We start from the raw sequence: 19530 nt of genomic DNA on the forward strand, positions 1-19530 counted from the left end.
GCGGCGGCTATTAGCTACCCTAAGTGCAGGGTTAGATTTCCACTAATATAGAAGCCAAGGATTTAACTAAAGGAGGGGCGAGAGGCCCGAGACGGGGTTGGCTGATGCCAAATTCCCCTGTTCGGATAAACATTCGGGGCGCCTTTGTGCTAAAAGTGAAAATGCCCCCAACTAAAACTTGAAACATAACTAAATACCATACAGCACCGATTATTTCCACCATGGCTCGAGGTTACCTACGAGCACCACTGACAACTTACCGTCAGGTCGCAACAGGTCCCCGGACCACCCCATTGACCGACCCGCGAGGCGTTCACCTGCCGAGACAAATCTCCATTGGACTTGTGGACGTTTTCTCCAGGGATGCAAACTCTGTCATCTTTGTGCCTGATTCCCGATTTTGGGATGACAGGGAAACTGATGGGCCGGATGCCCCGTGGCGACAAGACCCAGAAGCTTTTGATTGCTTCAAGACTTCGTGTGCCTATGACCTGATTGGTCAAGAGCATCCAAGGATAGTCCCGTAAGTCTCCTTGAATCCCAGGCTAGAAATCTTCTTATCGGTCACACAGGCTACTTAGTCGAGACGCTTGGACAGGGCTTCCTATACTCAGAAAACCATCTTATGGCTCGCTTTACAATTTCTTTGAGGAATACACGTCCAAACTGTACACTGTCAGAGCTGAAGCCACATCTCCTAATGATCGCATCAAGCCGGAGTTTCTGCCTCTTGCCTACCAATGGAGCTTGCAGTTACTTTCGGCCCTTGTCTTGATTCACTCTCATGACATAGCTTATGGAGACTTCCTTATGGAGAGTTGCTGGCTATCCGCAGAGTCCCTAGACGTATCGTTAGCGGGCTTCATTTTCTCAGAGTTCCGTGATACATCAACAGGCGGGTTGTGTCCTGGTCGATTCCTCCACGGCGATGAATTCTCGCCAAGGTCACTCCCACTATCGCGGATGGTACGGGATCCAACACTTGGGACCGATATGTTCCTGTTTGGTAAACTGATATACTGTATCATGACATCCTGCGAGCCAGGCGAAGGAATGGGTCGCGGTCCAGGAGAAACCGCCCGCTTGATGAGAGAAGAAGACTGGATGCCTGATCTTGAGGACGAGTTTATGGGAAAGATTCTCCATAAATGCTGGCGGTTTGAATATGGTACAGTTCAAGATTTACAAAGCGAGGTTCAAGCCCTTGTGGAGTCTTATGGATGGTCAATTGATGGAGACAAACTTGAGGGGTTGGATACAGACCATATTAAAACACTCCTTCAAGGTAGTCTCACTGATAATTAGTCGTCAGTAAACTTGTTTTCCAGGGTCTATTTCTACATAAAGCAAGCGACAAAACTCGAGGAAATGGCAGCTCAGTGTACTGAAACTGCAACGGAATTGGAACACAAAGTGAGATACGTCGTATGTCTCTTATGCCTCAACTCATATGGCAATGCAATCAAGGCTGTGATTGTTTTGCCAGAGAGCTAGAAGAGTAAGGATGTATTAAGCAATTAAAGAAGACACTTCATAGATACAAGAATATCAGGAAAGCTCATTATCTCGTCACGGCATCGTAGGTAACTCATGTTTAAAGCCCCAGCAGCTAATAGCCGCCGTTCCTCTAGGCATGCGGCAAGGAAGTGAATAAAGGCGAGACCAGCGAGTCAGTTTTATAAGGAAGGCATTTCCTTGGATTTCTACTAAGGAATTTCTTATCGTTAGCCTTAATAATAATAATCTGTGAATACTAGATAAATATAAATATAGATATATTGTAATTTTTTACTATACCTCCTATTAAACTGGAGCTACCCCATATTAGCCGGTTGATAGATTATTCTACTGAGAAGAACCTTAAAAGGGCAGATTTATTTAACCTAGAAGCTTTATTAAGCGTCTATCTAAAAGCAGGGAAATTATTAGACTAAACAGCGATTTCAGATATAATACAGTTATAATATAGATTTATTCAACACATGAGTGCAATATCTCTAACTATTAGTATAGATCCCCTCAGCGTATTAGCTATTGCTGCTGCTGTTATCTAATTCGCTGAGTTTAGGAGTAAAATCTTAAAGAGAACTTGGAATAAGTATCTCATTATAAAACTTTAGATGCTGCCTATTATATTGCCCAGGAGAGTTCAGATTTGACTGCGCTTATAAAAGAGCTTTCTGAGTTGGCGAAAGAAGTTTAGGTTAATTCTTATGAGGTTATGCCTGGAGGATCTCTAGCGGAATCCAAATTACCCAAGCTTTGTATAGAGTGCGAGAGTAGAGACTGGGTTTAAAACAGTTTTGAACAGAATCAATAACCGCAAAATACAAACTGTCTGCAAAGATGATGAGCGAGCTAAGAATAAGATTTCCTCGCCTCGCTCTGGCAGGTCTATAGGATAGGCGTAAGATCGATGAGATGGACAACCACCTACAGGCACTACGAAAACAGATTATGAATTGCATTGTATTCTGTCTCTGACAAACATAGAGAAGAATGGGGGATCAATGAGTCCTTCTAGGCCCTCATGAATGAGTGTGGAAAGTCAATGGCTATGGCTCTTTTTGTCGATGGTCTTGATGAGTTTGAGATACCCCCGGCCACAGTTGTTTCACATATACGCTCTATGGCGAATGATGCTGCTCAAGGCATTAAGATTTGCATTGCAAGTCGGCCGTGGACGGAATTTGAAGATGCTTTCAACGATGGCCCCATGCTACAGATGCACCTTCTGACTGAGGATGATATGATGACATTTGTTACGAAGAGCTTTCAAAAGAACAGAGGATACATTGAACTGAAAAGTGTATACCCTGATCAAGTTGCCAAGCTCACTGACGACGTGGTGCAAAAAGCAGACGGGGTATTTCTATGGGTGTCTTTTGTAGTCATGGAACTCATCGATCTCTTCACGGCAGGCGACAGTATGGCCCAGCTCCAAGAAACACTAGAGAAGTTACCGACAAATCTCTCTTCGCTCTTTGATGCCATTTGGGCCCGAATACCCCATCGTCACCTGCCTGATGCCTGTGCCATGATTCGACTTTCAAGGAGTGCATATGGACCCTTGCCGTGGCTTTTGATGTGGCTCGCTGATGAGTCTCGATCTACAAATGTCGATCTAAGTGCCATGTCCTCAGAAGCGAAATACCACGCCAAGAGGGGACTCAAGCGTAGACTTGCCACGCGTACTCGAGGCATATTAGAACTCAGTGGGGCTGCCCAAGAAGTTGTCAACTTTGCCCATAGGACTACGAGGGATTGGGTCAAACAAGCGCACATATGGGAGGAGTTATGTGCTTCATGTCCAAGCAATTTCGAGCCACATCTAGTTTTGCTGCAGGCCGAAAACCTATTGATGTTTGATAGTGATACTACTTCGGACTATGCACCAAGCCATTTCTGGCTGGCTATCATGAGAGCCTTATGGTACGCTAGCCAGGTATCGGCTCATAGCTCGCAAGACAAGTTGGAAACCCTGGTACAAACACTAGACACATTTGATAGGGCTGCTTCCGAGGCTGTTTGGAGGACTCAAGGCACCTGGCCGACAGTGTACCAACTCCAAGGTCCAGACATGCACTGGTCATCAGTACAAGATGTGTTTGACCACAGAAGAGGACTCCCCAACACATTCTTAGGCTTGGCGGCCCAATTCTCCATCCTCCCTTACTTACAAACAAGACTAACTACCAGGAGGAGTTTCGTCCAACAATGGAATCCGAAAAACGGGATAGGTCTCTTAGAAAATGCAGTTTTTGGATACAAGTACTACATGGCAGAGAACTTCGACCCTCCTAATGGATTACCAACCATCGATCGCAATCAAAGGCTGGCTACAGTTCAATTCCTACTAGATCGTGGTCTCCAACAAACAAAAGGTCATTCCAGGCACCACCAGATTTCCATTCGCGATGAATTAAGGTGCTTAGCAGCTGAAAAAGGTCAAGATAGTACTTATTATTTGGAGGTGGCCAGGTGCTTAGATTATACAGGTCTATTACAGTTAACCTTTCGGCGACTTAAATCAGTCCTTCATAAATAATTACATATTATTAATTATATTACGGAATAACGTTAACTCTATTATAGGTACCTTAGATAGACCTTGCATACTTTAATCACATTACACAGTAATAACTTTAACCTCAGGTCCTTCAATCTTCTTAACCTTGCGGCCCTCCCACCACGACATTAGACCAGCCAACAATCCTGTACCGCAACCAAGGCCGATGAAAGTACCTGTAGCCCAACTCTTCAACATCAAGTCAGTATGCGTCTACCAAGTTACTTGGGGGGAACTCAAGGACATAAACTTACCGGACGATCAATGCGATTATACCCCCACATGAAGTAACACAAAACAGCTTGCAGGAATGTATTCATAACCATCATATAGATTGTGAACCCCAATTTCCAGAGTGGTGTTGGCGGCCCCTTCTCGCCAGTAAAGGTGGTTGAACGAGGCAGAGTAGTAGTCGAGTCAGCCGGGCTTGTGTTTTGTTCCGTGGCCCAAGCGGGAGGTCGAAACCAAGCCTTGTTTTGCTCGGCTAGCTTCTGCATGGCAGAAACATCCTTCCAGTAGACAGCGCGGGTGTAACGATACCAGTCGCGGAAGCGCCACGGGGCGAGACCAAAGCCTGTGACGCAGAAAAGGGCGTTGAGGATCTGACTATCGATCTCGAGCCATTTCTTGCGTGCTGAGTTGTTGTCGTTGGCGCTGGGATGGTTCATTGCTGGTGCGACATTGAGCAGGAGGAAGAAGAGCATTGCCTATAGAAGAAGGATTAGAATACGGCAGCAAGATATCGAGTCGTTGATCCACTTACGCCCCATGCCTGTGAGAGTAACGGTTAGCAAGCTAAACTTACGGAACGAACGGATAAAAGCTACTTACCACGATATTCAGACCGTATAGCGTTATGAGGAAGCCAGATGGCGTGAGAAAGAATTTCCAAAAGGCCTTGAGGCCATTCAGGATCGTTGGTCCCCATTTCTCCTTCTCGTCAGCCTTGTGTTTCTCGTACAGACTTTTCCGTCGCTCCAGTCGCTGTCGATGCTTTTCGCGCAAATGAAAATGATGGTGATGGCGTTCTCCAGATGCCTCAGTGATAGTCTCCTCCCTCGTCGACCCCTGCTCCACGTCTACCTCCTCAGGAATAGTGACGGGCTCCTCGGTAAGAGGGTCCTTGTCAAGCTTTGGAATCACACTAGGTCTGCGGGTGAGTGTCGCTGTCTTGACCAGCGTGAGCTCGCCATCTGGCTCGGGGACAGCGTAGCGCGCAGAGTGACCTTGGGCATTGAATTCGATCTTGTCGCCGCCAGATTCGGCGTCGCGGAGTTCAGTGAGATTGGGGGCTTGTGCGATGGCGGTGCCGGTGGCTTGCCACATGCCCAGCTGCGGGTTGGCATTGATGATGGATAGCGACGCGCCGCGGACGCGACCGACGAAGCCATTGTTTGGCGGCGGGTCCGACATTACGGCTGATACTTTTCTAGATCTTTTTCACTCCTGTCTCTAGAGGTCATGGTCGAATTGAAGGTTCAGAGACGATTGATGATGCAAGGTTTGTTGGGGTAAACGGTATTGGTTTAATCTTATTTCTCGGAGTCGGCACTTGATTGCTTCCGGTCTACCCATCTTACCGAATGCAGTAAAACGCCGGAGTATGTTGCACCGGCATTGGACAGCATCCCGGTTTTTACCCGCTTAACCATCACTTAAAGTTTACAGAAACGGACAAACAAAACTAACTATCCATCTGCCATCGTCTTCAAATTGGTTACAATGTGACTGGGTACTGCGGGAGGAGTGTGAAGGCAGTTGAATCCTCGTTCTGCAATGATTTAAGGTTGTCTAGTGAATTTAAAGCTACTCGACAGAACAGTCACCCCAATGAGCCGGTCCATCTCAACGGTAGTATGTCTGAGCATTGTTTCTTTCAAGGTATAACCTGTTGTTATTAAAGAATTTAGATTTATCCGCGACAAAGTTAGATTTGTATAACGTCTGTGAGCTTTTAATCGGGCATAGTAACGAACCTGAGTGTCAGTTAACAAGAGATAGAAATCCGAGAATTGACTCAGTGTTGAGAGCAGTTTTTGATAGCAATAAAGCTGGTGTTTTGCAAATAATGGCGGGAGCGACAACGAGGTGACAGAATAGCTCTTGGGGATTTTTGTTTCTCAGATTCTGTTCGTCCTCTTTGGTTGTGAGCTAATGTCTGCCTATAAGAAGTGAATGTCTGTATTTATTACTAATTTGTTATTGCAGCGTCTTTCAGCTGATTTGTCTCTTAATGCTTATTGTCTAGCATAGCCATTCATAATTCACTGTAGTTCCAGTTAGTCTGCCACTAATGTTTTCAGCCGCACGTTGTGTTCTACGCCTTCGCCACCAGACCATCGCTTAACATTTGTCATAGAAGAGATAAAGTAGTAACTCGATTGCAAGCCAATTGCCTAGAATGGAAACAGCTACCGGAAAGATATGTGTGTCTCTGGTCAACGACCATTTCGAGACCCTTTTGCCCTCTTTTTCCAGTGCCCCTCCGAAGAGAAACGGAGGACGCTACAGCTTATTTTTGAAACTACATACCAGATGGCGGAGGCTGAATTAAGTGTAAGATTTAGGTTCTTTGACTGCCAATCATCTAGTCAAAGTATGAGATGCCAGTTATTCAACAATAAATGTGGCTTGATTTGGCTTGCGTTGGGCTTGCGCTACGCTGGCCGAGCCCCAAATCGTCCCCAGCCCTAAGCATTCTTGCCATGGGATTTTGTCTTACCGTGGTTCGCGATTACTTAAGTATTCATGGCATGCCAACTGGGTCGTAACTCCTCTTCCTCGTACATCTTTCTCTTTTGTCGGTTCTTTTTACCCTTCTACCATTCACTCACCTTGGCAGCCACCATGTATCGGGCGTTGTTTCACAGAGAGGCCCTCTTCATTGGAACGATGGCCTTTGCCGTTAGCGCTATGGTGACAGGACACGCCGGAAGACAATTGATGCCGAGCATGCCCGAAATCACGGCCGACCCCATGGACTTTCTCGATCAAATACAGTTACTCCAGAGACGCGAACTGCAACAACGACAAGAGGTTTCTTCTCCCTTTGACTTGACCGTCACCAGCGCCCCTGATGCGACGTGCGGTTATCTCTCGGCAGAGATCGGTGTGCCAATTACCTGTACAAATAAAGAAGTGTGTGCGTGGGCTCTTGTACAAGAGGACGCGGGCGTTATCAAATGCGGAACAGAAATAAAGGTCAACTGCTACGAGTCGCCCAAGGCAGTCGATCCCACACTTTGCAACGATGTCTGCCAGAGCGACACAATGAATCTTCTGTGGTAGGCTCGATACTCTGGAAATTTTAACCTCCCTCACTAATACGCCTTTTTGTAGCACCGACTCCGACATGCCCTACTGCCGAACTTATGCTTTCCCGAACGGTATACGAGACTACAGATGTGCATCCTCATCTTTGACAGCGGAGCAGAGCGCTGAGCACACTTTCTATGGTCAGAAAAACCCCAAGTTCACTACGAGAGTTGCCAATGGTGCGGTTGCAACAACAGAGTTAGAAGAAGCGGCGGACAAAGCAGCAACTAAAACCGACGAACCCACTACGATCACCAAGGTAGCTGAATCTACAAAATCATCTTCAAACGATGGCAGTAACAAGAGTAGCTCAGCGCCCATTGGAGCCATAGTGGGAGGAGCTGTTGGTGGTGTAGCTCTTATTGGTATAGTCATGCTGGGTATCTTTTTCGTTCTCCGACGAAAGAAGAACAAGACTCCGGCTACCCAAGGACCTATCAACCCTCCAGTTATGAATTTCACTCCACAGAATATGGGCCCGAGTATGCTTGATTCAAAAATGGTTGCGTCACCTCATACTCAACCGGGGTCTGCTATCTCTCCCCTTCAGTCAGATGGTAGGCAGTCCATGTTTGGGCCGCCGCCTGTTTATGAAGCACCAGGACACGAGTCACAGGTCCATGAGATGGGTGATTCAAGTGAGAGGAAGTGAAGTGAACATGGGGTTTCGAAAGGTTATTATAATTATTCTCTTTATATAAATATCGCATGACCAATTTTATTTCGAAATAATATCTTGCAATAACAGCTTGGGTTAAAACTAGGTGGACAGTTACTTCTTGCATGAGGTATCATGGAAATACAAATAAGATAATGGTCCAGTTGAAACTGCGAAACCTGTAGCGTTGTTTTACCCGGTAACTTACAGGGGAACTCATTATATTCTACGACATGTCGAATCTTATTGGCTTGCATACGAATGGGTGGCAGGGAACATGGCAAATTATCCGACCGCTTGTAGCAACAACGTTACATTGTGATGCTCCCGCACTGTCGCCATCTTGAACTAGAAAAGAATGGCTTCTATTACATTTCCCTCAAACGTTGTGTTTTTAATTTCCAATAATTATAATTCTCAAATATTCCTGCACTTTGCCGAGGACATTGAACACAATTACAAACAGTCGACTCACCGACCTGGAGGGTCTGAAATGCGTCTTGGCAGTGGGACTGTTGGTTCATGACATGACTGTGCCTGGGAGATGCATCGGGAATAAGCTCCTCAACAGGCCAAAACTGCATGAACCGACTGCATGTCTTTTCCTACGTCCTTCCCAACATGAACCAGCTCCCGTAGGATCTTTGGTCACCTGATTATGAATGATGAAATTATCTTCCCCCCTCTTGTCTGAATTTTTCTACCTTGATCATAGTTATCGCTTAATTGACAATACGGTATCATGACTGCACAGGTTGAACAAGCACACGAGCCGCTGGTATGTAGTGACATTCTACGTCGTGATAGCGCGCTAACTTGTGAGCAGGCTGCGGACGTCTTTGACGATGGCGACTCAGACTCTACTTTTTCAGGCGTAAGTTTTGCATATTCATGACTCTGAATCCATGCCTATTGCGATTCTGGTCGGCCATTTTAAGTAGTAAGCTAAATAGTCGCAGTCGGATCTCGATAGCTTGGAGTCACTTCGCTCAAGCGTCTTGCAGTATCAAGAGGAAAATGGCCGTACATATCACGCCATGAGCTCTGGGAGTAAGTAATTATCCGCTAGGATGGGGAATCGAAAGATCCAAGCTAACACATAAACTAGAATACAATTTTCCCAACGATGAATCCGAAAGTGATCGACTTGGTATGTCAACAAGGTCAAGTGAAGGTAAAATTATCACTGACAAGACGACACAGATTTGCAGCACAACCTTTGGCTTCTGACACTTCATGGTGAACTCGGTCTTAACCCCAAGGTGAAAGGGTCTGCCAAGCGTGTTCTTGATGCTGGTACCGGTACCGGCCTTTGGGCTATCGAATATGGTTGGTTCGCACCCTTGACAAACGAAGACACAACTAATCATGCTGCCAGCCGATGCTCATCCCGAAGCTAAGGTAGAACTTCCTCTACACTGTGACTCGTTTCTGCATGACTAAGTAAATTAGGTGATCGGTGTTGACCTTAGTCCCATTCAACCGACTATGTAATATGCCCATCCACTCTTTCACATTGCCACATACTGACAGACCTCAAGGGTTCCGCCCAACTGCATCTTTGAAATTGATGACCTTGAGAAAGAATGGACCTGGACGGAGCCGTTCGACTTTGTCTTCGCCCGTACCATGACAGGGTCTTTTGCAGACACCGAGAAGTTCATCAAGAACAGTTACGAGTACGTCATTGTCACTATAGGCATCAATTACTCTAACACCATCATTTAGAAACCTCGAGCCGGGTGGCTACCTGGAAATGCAAGACCTCACCTACCCCATCGCATGCGATGATGGAACTCTCCTCCCAGACAGCGCCCTTGTTCGTTCCGGCAAGCTAAGCATCGAAGCCAGCGCTAAAGCTGGACGCGCCATCGACCTCCCGCCGCAGTACAAGGAGTTTTTCGAAAAAGCCGGCTTCGTCGATGTTGTCGAGAAGAAGTACAAGTGGCCGATTAATGAGTGGCCAAAGGACAAGCATCACAAGGAGCTTGGAAAGTGGTCTTATGCTAACATGAACAATGGACTTGAGGGTCTGTTGCTTGCACTGTTCACAAGATTCTTAGGATGGACCGCTGACGAGGTCATGATCCTTTGCTCGGCTATGAGAAAACAGATCCGAGACCGAAATGTCCATGCTTATATCCCTATGTAAGTGGTCATCTAAACTCTGTCTCTCTTCAAAAAAAAAATAGATTTACTGATTGAGCACTATAGTTACGTTGTATATGGAAAGAAGCCAGAAACGAAGACCCCTTCGAAGGAGTGATGGATTTTACAATGTCTTGTATTATTTGATATCATTAGGAATCATGATTTAATACACATGTTTGTTCTTTAAGTGTCGTGGGGTCGGAGAAGTCTTGCACAGTCATAATCGCCTTTGTAGCACTACCATCTGAGTTCCGAAGCCTAGTCTAAATTACCGATCTTTCGGGAAAAGTCAATCGTCTCCGTTATGCCTTTCTCTAGACTGATCCACTCTCTCCCAGCCCATTTTCGCAGCAGTCCTGGCGCAATGTCGTTCTCGATCTTGTATATCAAGGTAGGATCTCCAGGGATGAAATCTTCCTCGAAATCTTCTTCGGGGTACGCTGCGCGCATGACTGCTAGCGCATTGTTCCAATTGAAGGATTTTGCGAGGGTTTGGATGCGAGTACCCTTTACGTCAGGGTCGATAACAGCAGCAGCGTAGATGACAGCCACGTCTGACACGTGTGTGTAGTACACTATATATTCAGCTTCTTATCGTCTCATATTGGTTTCACGTCGGCTTACCTGTCGTGTTTTCCTTAAGTGCGTCTATCTTTCCGAGGTATAACTGCTGCAGGAGCTGAGTCGGCATCGGACCATAGTGTCTCGGATGTAATGGGTCGCCCAGCGTCCAACATGGGCTGACAGAATTGACTACCCAGGGAAGTTTCTCGTCTTGAACAAACTTCCATACCGCTTTTTCCGCTTCGACTCTGCCAGCCAGATAGGTTATAAGCACTCGAGTCAATTCGTATGGCGGAGGCGAATTCGCCATTTTGACTAGATCTTCGTTCCAGGTTTCCTGGTTGATTGTCGATGAAACCCCTGGCGTTGCCCATACCGCTGACCAAAGACCTGCCGCGAGCACAAACCGCTTGACGGTGGGCTCCTTGGCAGCAGATTGGCAAACGGTCAAAGCAGCCTCGATGGCTGACGGGAAAGCCACATTAGGATCTGGGGACAGCTCTCCAATGTTTCCGATATGAACTACAGCTGAGACTCCCTTGACTGCCTCGTCGAAATCTCCTGGTTTTGATGTGTCGGCAAGAACCAATTTCACCTTATCTTGGTCGGCAAATGGCTTTACCGAAGGATGTTCAAGGAGCCATTTGCTGTATTCGAGGTCTCTGACCGTGCCGCGCACATTGAACCCTCGATTCAGAAGCTCAATAACCACATGGCTACCTGTGTAGCAGTTTGCTCCTGTAACGAGAATCCACGATCCCCTCGGGATGGCAGTGGGTAGGTCATTCATGTTTGATTGCACGGAAGGTTCAAATATTCACAAATTAGGATACTGAGGAGGGCTATGAGCCAAGAAAAGCGAACCACACAGTCGGTGACGACGTTGCAATCAATCAACTCAATCGATGTCTCATCGTCGCGAGAGGTGGAATAGGGGCCACTACATATCCCCCGCTTGTTAGCGTCGAGCACGGAGTTATTGTACCTCCGCGGTTGTTAGCTTACGGTAAACCTGAGATTCCAAATGAAGCGAAACTTAGACCAGGGCTAAACTCTTAGCGAGCAAGGCTAGCCATGCTGGATTGGACAAGTCGGTAAGAACTAGCTAAAACTATTCTCTGTCTCATTTTGTGGTTGTCTCCTCAGTTCATGACGCTGGAATCTTTGTCGTGAGTGTTTTTAACTTGAGGAACTTCATTAAAACCCATGATTGGAGCCTTTGAAAGTATAAACTATTGAAGCTTTTCTCCAACGCTAGAAAGAAATGGTATCTTTGGGTAGTACCTTAGTTCTCCAGTCGATCGACAGTTGGCGGCTTCATTAACCCAGATTGGTTTAGTCTCTCGCCGACAGTCAGGGGCTGGTAGCCCTCTCAAGAGTTAGGGTTCGCCTGACAAGTTCCGGAAATTTGGTCAAATTGTGCCGAGCGCGAATAGCCCATCCCATCTTGCGACAGTGTCTCACTCGATCCATATTTTTACATTACGGAGAGAACTGCAATCGCCGCTACTTTGGACGATCTTCTGCGCCATTATGTCTTGACGATCTGCCTGATCAATGCTTTCTAGCCGTCCTCTTAACATGTTATACAGTATAGGGTAATTTCCCAAGTCTAGAAACTCTCAGTTATAATAACCTCTGCCAACTGAGGCTTGGACTTATATTATAATTGAAGACGTGATAGAGGACTTCTTCACTTATGACGATTGAGTATATAATTAATAAGTTATATTACAGGGAGCTGTATTGTTCTAGCTCTCATCGTGAATTATTCAGTTAATTGATTACATGTCTTTTCATTCATTGTAACTTGTTGCATAACTGCTTATCGTATTGTATCGTATCTTATCTTATCACATCTTATCGTGTCTTATCAGATCAGCTCATATCTAATCTTATCATTGTCTTATCGCCAGCAGCGTCCATCATCGAACTATCCGGATCTCAGCAGTCCAAGGTAAAAGAGACACATTTAATACACATACTAAACACTTCACCTTATAATTACATGTTTTCAATTTAATAGATTGAGGAGACTAGGTGGACGAAGGCGCATGACTCCGGGGTAATTGAGCCTCAATGCGTCAAAGGGGTTATGCTATTGTAATATGGTTACTTGAATGTATTGGAGGTTGAAGAACTAGATACATGAGAGGGACTGGACGCGTCGTGAAGACCATTGATGGATCGCATGAATGAAGATCCGGATCTTCAACATAAGCACTCGCCATTGATGCATTCTTTTCAGTTACCAATAATGCTGGCGCTTCAACACAGTCAACTGCACTCCCTGTTAGCTAGCAAATTAGTATCGTTTTGGCAAATAGTAGCTCTTCTATTGGGAAATAATAATACTTCCTGTGTATAGTCATATCTAATAGGCGCCCGATACTACTGGACAAAGCAGATCGCTGAAGTTGAGTATTGTGATGTATCAAGAGAAGCATGGCAAAATAAATAATGTATATACAGACAAAGGTGGAAGCCCCAGTGTAAGTAATAATATGGAAATATTAATACCCCGGCTCTTCCTTTGGCTTATGCTTTACTTGTAATGAGGTACAGTGTATTCACTGACGAATGTATCATAGGAAATGGCTGGCTCAACACCACCAGGTCTCATATGAACGATTGGGTACACAGGCACTCGTTATAACTCGCATGTCGAAGAATATCCTTGCAGACTGCAAGCATAGCTCAATGCAACTCACATTTTGACACCACACTCCGCACAGCTGCCTTGCCCTAGACATTCTAGTATTCTCGATTTCAGATGGCCAACTCTTCCCACATTCAACTTCAGCTATTTATGCCAGCAGGGTCTTTGCACAACGGGCACGCTTCAAGTAGGGCTACAGGTAAGTTATATTAATGATTATACTCTCCTCATGCTCTCTTTAATCTTTGATCTTGAGCAATCTCAATGTTTTTAGTTTAACTGTAATGATTGGCTCTACTCCATTGGTCATGAATATTGTTGCGGCCGGCTTCCCTCAGACAGTTGGCTCTCGTTTCCCAGTGTGTTTTCCAGAATGGATGAAAGTTTATTTGTGTCTTATAGCGGTTCTTTTTTATACTAGTATTTATTTTTATCTGAATAAAGTCCAAATTACTGCAAAGCTGTTCGCGGTTGCCCTTCGGAAAATACCCAAGTTGAAATAGTGACATCGGCTGAATTCACCTCTATCTCGCAATTTGACTAATCAGTTTTGTAGATCAAGGCCAGGTTCACGAAGAGAATAGCAGTGCTTACTTTCTCTACGCCGTTACAACATTCTAGGTCCCACAAAGGTTAACCATAACCTGAAAATTGCGTCAAAGCTTATGCGTACCACAACGGAGTGATGTAACGTGGAGCCGAGACATACTGAACGGTGTGCCCTGTATGTTATCTTGCGTTTCAGATGATAGGACTGATCTGTCATCTCAGAGAAATGCCGCAGCAGTTGCAGACCATTGCTACTGGACAAGTCGGTGTATGCAGTACTTACCCACCAAAGGTACCGTGTTATTTGAACGTCCTGCCTTCATAGCGCGTGAAATACGAACATGGACGCCGCACATTTGAAAATAACGTTATTTCCCCAACAAACTAGCAAACTATGAGGACGTAAGTTTACGGGGAAACTGTCAACTATCGGGCAACTTGACTCGAGATTTCCGGGGCGAACCCTGATTTGTGTTGAAATGACCACCCAAAGTAGCATTGACCAGCAGAGGTTGGGGGTCGTCTCGAAGATGGGGTATACGCAATGTTGTTCAACTGTGCCGGTTATCCGTGTTGATCATCACCACTGACAAAAGTTCTGTGAGGAGACTAGGGTTTGTCCGGGAGTTTAATACACACAGTTACTCTCTTCAAGATTGACCAAGGCTTTGGAAACAAGCCGAAATGGAGATTTGGAACTTTGTATACCGCAAGATTCTAGAGGAAATGTGCTCTGCGTTGGAGAGAGAAAGGGCACCTGGGAATGTGTTTTGACAAGTCCTTGATGTATGATGGCAAGAAGATAGAGACAGAGGGGACAGGCATGCGGGGAATTCCACTGTCTCCGCATTGAAAAGGGCCGTTGGAGAAAGAATATCCACAATCGGCACAAAATAGCCGTCCATAGTGAGTAGAGGCTGCGGGGTCACCCAATCACTTGCAAGACGATTCACATCCTCGTGGGGGTTCTCCGTATTTCCCCGCGCGCCATCTATCGTCTAACATATGGAGTTGGCCGAGATTCGAAGTTATAAACAGTTCGGTCCAGTCTCTTTTTCGCAGAGATGAATCAGTTTCTGTTGCAGAGTCTTGATTCCTGCTCTAGTCTCCAATAACGACAGCCAACATGAAGTTCAGACTTGGTAACCCGGCCGCTATGGCCGAGACACCCAGCGAGGTGCTTAACTGGCGCCTGTACTGGAGCACCTTTGTCTTTGGTAAGTCATTTATTCATTCAATCTCTTCTATTCTATATGTATCTATATTAACATTTACGTAAGGTATCCTCGGCGCTAGTCGTGGACTCGATGAAGGTCTTGTCGGTGGCATGGTGTCTCTCAAAAGCTTCAAGTCAGAATTCGACCTCGACGCTGGTTCTGAACATCACCAAGCCCAAGTGGAGTCCAACATTACCAGCATGGTCCAAATCGGTTCCATCGCCGGTTCGCTACTAGCATTTTTCATCTGCGACAAGATCGGCCGTGTACGATCACTCCAAGTCCTTTGCCTGCTGTGGCTGGTCGGATTCATCATCGTCGTGACGAGTCATGGAAGCGTTGGTCAGGTTCTAGCTGGACGCTTTATTGCTGGACTTGGTATTGGTATGACTGTCGTCGTCGGCCCGACATACCTTGCCGAGACAGCCCCAAGAGCTATCCGTGGTATGCTCACCAACATATTTGCTGGTTCAGTCTATCTTGGTGTTATGATTGCTTATTTCAGCAATTGGGGAGCCTCTATCAATATTTCCAACAACTCTCGATGGCAATGGGTTGACCCCCAAATGTGCCACATTGGATTTTCTAGGTAAGCTTGTCCACTCTATTCTCAAGGACCATGGTCTAATCATCTATGTACAGCTTGATCCTGATCCTATCATTCACGGTTCCCGAGACCCCACGATGGCTCACCATGAAGGGACGTAATGAAGAGAGCACCAAGGCGCTTTGTAAGCTTAGACAACTCCCCGAAACACATCCATTCGTCCAAGCAGAGCTGTACGGTATCCAAGAACAGCTCGAGCGTGAGAAGGAGGCTTTCCTCGGAGTATCAAAATGGGGCAAGCTACGTGAGCTGTTCACTATCCCTGCTAACCGATATCGCCTTATGCTGGGTTTCATGGCACAATTGCTTGGTCAGTGGTCTGGCGCCAGTGCAATCACTATTTATGCTGTCGAGTTCTTCGGTGTCCTCGGAAAGTCTGGTCAATCTGAGAAGCTCTTTGCCACTTGTATTCTTGGTGTGGTCAAGCTCAGTTCCGCTTACCTCTGCGCTTTCTTCTTGGTCGACTTCATCGGACGACGACGCTCCTTGTATGGTGGTATCACTATTCAGTTTATTTCTATTCTTTATATCGCCATCTTCCTGAGCATTGTCGGCACAGAAGCTCTCGAGAACGGAACCTTGACCCCATCTCAGAAGCATGCCGGTGTGGGTGCTGTCGTGATGCTCTACCTCTCTGGTGTAGGCTGGACAATGGGTTGGAACTCGTTCCAATACCTTGTCAACGCCGAAATTTGGCCTCTTCGTCTGCGAGCCTTGGGAAGCTCCATGACCATGTGTCTTCACTTCGCCAATCAATACGGTAACACAAAAGCTGTTCCGCTTATGCTCCTTTCCATGACAAGCGCTGGCTTCTTCTTCTTCTGCGCAGCTGTTTGTCTACTTGGTCTTATCTGGGTTTGGGCATTTGTTCCTGAATTGGCTGGTCGATCGCTCGAGAGCACTGACGAGTTGTTCTCACTACCTTGGTACAAGATTGGTCGTCATGGAAATAAGCTGGCGCCTGACAACGAAGCCATCATGGCGAGGGATGAGAAGGCTGAGGTGAAGGGTGAGGCTGCTGAGTTAGAGTATGGACGCAGAGACTAGTTTGCCATGCGTTATATAGGAGTAGCAAACCATGAATTTCTTCACAATGATGTTCAAGTCTATATGTCACTGATGAATTCGCTGTGGCCTTCTTGAGCACTTGCTACAGTATAAATATGTCCAGCATCAACTTAATACCGACTATACTGTTACTGGGTAGAGTCAAGTGCTGTAGTCGAACAGATCTTTGCACTTCCACTAAGTAGATGTATTGAGTGCCTTTCCCGTAGTAACGTCCCATTAGACACTGAATTGGAATCGTTACCCAACCGTTCCTCCATACTCTAGTAAGCGTAGTACAGAGTAGTCTCGTTCTCGGACTGTCTGATCTTCTTGTTATCTCTTATCAGCCAGAATCTCATGCCCCAAGCTCCAATGGCAGTCGCTACACTCAAGGCCGCACTGGAAGACATGGCCATCGTATACCGAGGCTCATCGGAGGAAGGCCACATGTAGGGTGTCCAGATGAAGGAAGCTACCGCAATGCAGTTGACGATAGCGAGCGAACATGCCTTCTTTTCCCTTGTCTGAGAGCAGGTGGCTGAAACCCACCCGAGGATGATACTGTTGACGGCGTAGGTACCGATGGAGAATACACACATGGCAACTATCAATCTCGTCAGTAATGATTCTAGAGCACGAGAAAGGTACTTACAGTAACGAGCACCCGTGTTAAGGGTAGCACATCCAAGAATAAAGCCAAATACCGCAACAGCTTTTGCAATGGTGATGTGCCTGAGATGTCAGTGACGATCAATCATCAATACCAGGAGCAACTCACCATGTTCTTTCGTTGAATCTTCCCGATGACCAGGACCAAGCAATCGAAACCGCGCCAGCAATGAGATATGGAGGACAGGTCAAAACGAGTGTAATAGTCTGGTTGAACCCAAGCGTTTTGACAGCTGTCGGGAAGAAGTTCTTAAACCCGTTCGCTCCAAGATGACAATGTTGCATCACCACAAATAGCCACACTTTGGGATCTTTGGCAGCAGAGATGATACCCGTCCAGCTTGTAGACTCGCCTGAGTTCCCTACAGTGTCGCGTTGGGTACGTTCGTGGGCGAGCTTTTGTTCTTCGGGCGTGAGCCAGTGAGTGGTGAGTGGCTCGTCCGGCAAGACAAAGAAGCCCGCTATGGCAACGAGGAGGGTCACTGCGCCTTGAATGATGAAGAGCCATTGCCATCCAGCGAGATTCGCCTGGAAAGATTAGTAGCTATAAACAGGTCGATTATAGTAACATACCATTCCATCCATCTCAAATATACCCAATGCAATCAACCCAGCAAACGCAGTGGCAAGAATATTGCCCGTGTAAAGAATTGAAATACGCGTTGCGAGTTCCTTTCGAGTGTAAAATCGTGCAAGGATGTACAATGCGCCAGGGTAATAAGGCGCCTCTGTGATTCCAAGGAAGAATCGCGTAAGTAGTAAACCTGTGTAGTTGCGGCTGAGTGCTGTGAGGCCACTGATGATGGCCCAGACAGTCATGCACGATGCCATCCAGATACTCGGCCTAATGCGCGTGACAACCATGTTGGCCGGGATACCAACGATGACATAGCCTGCGAAGAGAATAGATACACAGGTTTGGTATTGTGAGCCTGTAAGATTGAGATCTTTTTCGATGCTGTTGAGACGGGCCAGGGCGATGGCGTTGCGATCCTTGCCATGTCAGATTGTCGATGATGGTTATGGCGGGCGTCGAAAGCGTACTTACCAGATAATTGAGCCAGTACATCAGCCATAGGATAGGCATGATCCACCAGTCTAACTTCTTGACGAGTGCAATCTCTCTTGGATCCGTCTTCTCATGGGCACCGGAGTAGTCACGGGCCCGGGGGACTGTCTTGAGGACCTCTTCAACCTCGTCAAACGGCACGGGCGGACCATCTTCCTTGTCCTTTCTGTCTATCGAGTGCCTGGCATTCATGATTTTGTCTGCGTGATGTTGTGTACATGGACCCCGCATCTGATGACGACTTGCTTCCTCCTTTATGCATTTTTTCTGCCGCCTCGGGGACTCAGATCTGGGTGCCGCAAGCCTATGTTCCATTGCATATCATGTGGTTGGTAGGGTGGACACTCCGCAGCACAGTTTAGCCAGTCTAGTTCTATTCTTGTTGCTATCATTTCCCCAACAGACATTTGGAGTGGAGGGCTACAATGATTGAATTAAGGTGATTGGCCATTGAATCAACTTTGGGTGCCAAGACCTACTTGGCAGGCGGGGTAAAACCTAATCCATTACCTTAAATCAAGCTTAAATCTTGGATGTGCATGGAGCTAGGGCAGTCTTGGAAGGTGAAATAAACGCGCATTAGTAAATGCCATTGATATCTTTAGTCGAGTGGGTGCAAAGATCCATATCTGAAGAATTTGGTGTCAGCCAAGCCAAACAGCCAAGGAACGTTACCCAGGGGCCGACTGGGCGGTCTACGGCAATCGTTTCTTCCCATGACACCAGCATACTCAGAGATAAATGGATGTAAACATGGCCTCTTTAATCGATAGTATAAATGATCCGAGCTGCAGTATAGGTTGTTAATACCATGAGATTGTAGTGAATGGCACTGCTGGTTCATGCCAGTGAAAGATATCCCTAGCCCCGCCTGGAACCTCTTGGCAGAATGCCAAGACAGATGGAAATCCTTCATGTTCACTGAGTCATGTGAGATCTACAATCTGCAACAT

General features: G+C 46.4%; 8 protein-coding genes across 8 annotated transcripts; 5 read left to right on the forward strand and 3 right to left on the reverse strand.

Annotated features, from left to right (window-relative positions):
* Positions 1-221: 221 nt before the first annotated feature.
* Positions 222-1305, forward strand: FSST1_012940 (uncharacterized protein; the record flags this gene model as incomplete). Its single annotated transcript, XM_083236210.1, has 2 exons — positions 222-523; positions 573-1305. 2 exons carry the CDS (start codon positions 222-224, stop codon positions 1303-1305), a joined length of 1035 nt encoding a protein of 344 aa, XP_083082636.1.
* Positions 1306-2530: 1225 nt separating this feature from the next.
* On the forward strand, positions 2531-3644 carry FSST1_012941 (uncharacterized protein; the record flags this gene model as incomplete). Its single annotated transcript, XM_083236211.1, has 2 exons — positions 2531-3445; positions 3498-3644. The coding sequence occupies 2 exons, from the start codon at positions 2531-2533 to the stop codon at positions 3642-3644; spliced, it is 1062 nt and encodes a 353-aa protein (XP_083082637.1).
* Positions 3645-4129: 485 nt separating this feature from the next.
* On the reverse strand, positions 4130-5482 carry FSST1_012942 (DUF2985 domain-containing protein; the record flags this gene model as incomplete). Its single annotated transcript, XM_083236212.1, has 3 exons — positions 4130-4258; positions 4324-4776; positions 4901-5482. The coding sequence occupies 3 exons, from the start codon at positions 5480-5482 to the stop codon at positions 4130-4132; spliced, it is 1164 nt and encodes a 387-aa protein (XP_083082638.1).
* Positions 5483-6916: 1434 nt separating this feature from the next.
* Positions 6917-8036, forward strand: FSST1_012943 (uncharacterized protein; the record flags this gene model as incomplete). The annotated part of the gene is made up of 2 exons (XM_083236213.1): positions 6917-7353; positions 7409-8036. The coding sequence occupies 2 exons, from the start codon at positions 6917-6919 to the stop codon at positions 8034-8036; spliced, it is 1065 nt and encodes a 354-aa protein (XP_083082639.1).
* A 748-nt stretch (positions 8037-8784) lies between these two features.
* On the forward strand, positions 8785-10308 carry FSST1_012944 (class I SAM-dependent methyltransferase; the record flags this gene model as incomplete). The annotated part of the gene is made up of 10 exons (XM_083236214.1): positions 8785-8820; positions 8869-8916; positions 9002-9092; positions 9151-9192; positions 9246-9371; positions 9421-9443; positions 9495-9532; positions 9584-9721; positions 9771-10190; positions 10257-10308. The coding sequence occupies 10 exons, from the start codon at positions 8785-8787 to the stop codon at positions 10306-10308; spliced, it is 1014 nt and encodes a 337-aa protein (XP_083082640.1).
* A 143-nt stretch (positions 10309-10451) lies between these two features.
* On the reverse strand, positions 10452-11547 carry FSST1_012945 (uncharacterized protein; the record flags this gene model as incomplete). The annotated part of the gene is made up of 2 exons (XM_083236215.1): positions 10452-10768; positions 10818-11547. 2 exons carry the CDS (start codon positions 11545-11547, stop codon positions 10452-10454), a joined length of 1047 nt encoding a protein of 348 aa, XP_083082641.1.
* Positions 11548-15091: 3544 nt separating this feature from the next.
* FSST1_012946 (general substrate transporter) lies at positions 15092-16836 on the forward strand (the record flags this gene model as incomplete). Its single annotated transcript, XM_083236216.1, has 3 exons — positions 15092-15182; positions 15246-15771; positions 15825-16836. 3 exons carry the CDS (start codon positions 15092-15094, stop codon positions 16834-16836), a joined length of 1629 nt encoding a protein of 542 aa, XP_083082642.1.
* A 284-nt stretch (positions 16837-17120) lies between these two features.
* FSST1_012947 (major facilitator superfamily domain-containing protein) lies at positions 17121-18769 on the reverse strand (the record flags this gene model as incomplete). The annotated part of the gene is made up of 5 exons (XM_083236217.1): positions 17121-17443; positions 17492-17571; positions 17618-18036; positions 18082-18501; positions 18557-18769. 5 exons carry the CDS (start codon positions 18767-18769, stop codon positions 17121-17123), a joined length of 1455 nt encoding a protein of 484 aa, XP_083082643.1.
* Positions 18770-19530: the final 761 nt, after the last annotated feature.

Source organism: Fusarium sambucinum, chromosome III, assembly GCF_050947815.1.
Source record: "Fusarium sambucinum isolate potato_lamoka chromosome III, whole genome shotgun sequence".
NCBI lineage: Eukaryota > Fungi > Ascomycota > Sordariomycetes > Hypocreales > Nectriaceae > Fusarium > Fusarium sambucinum.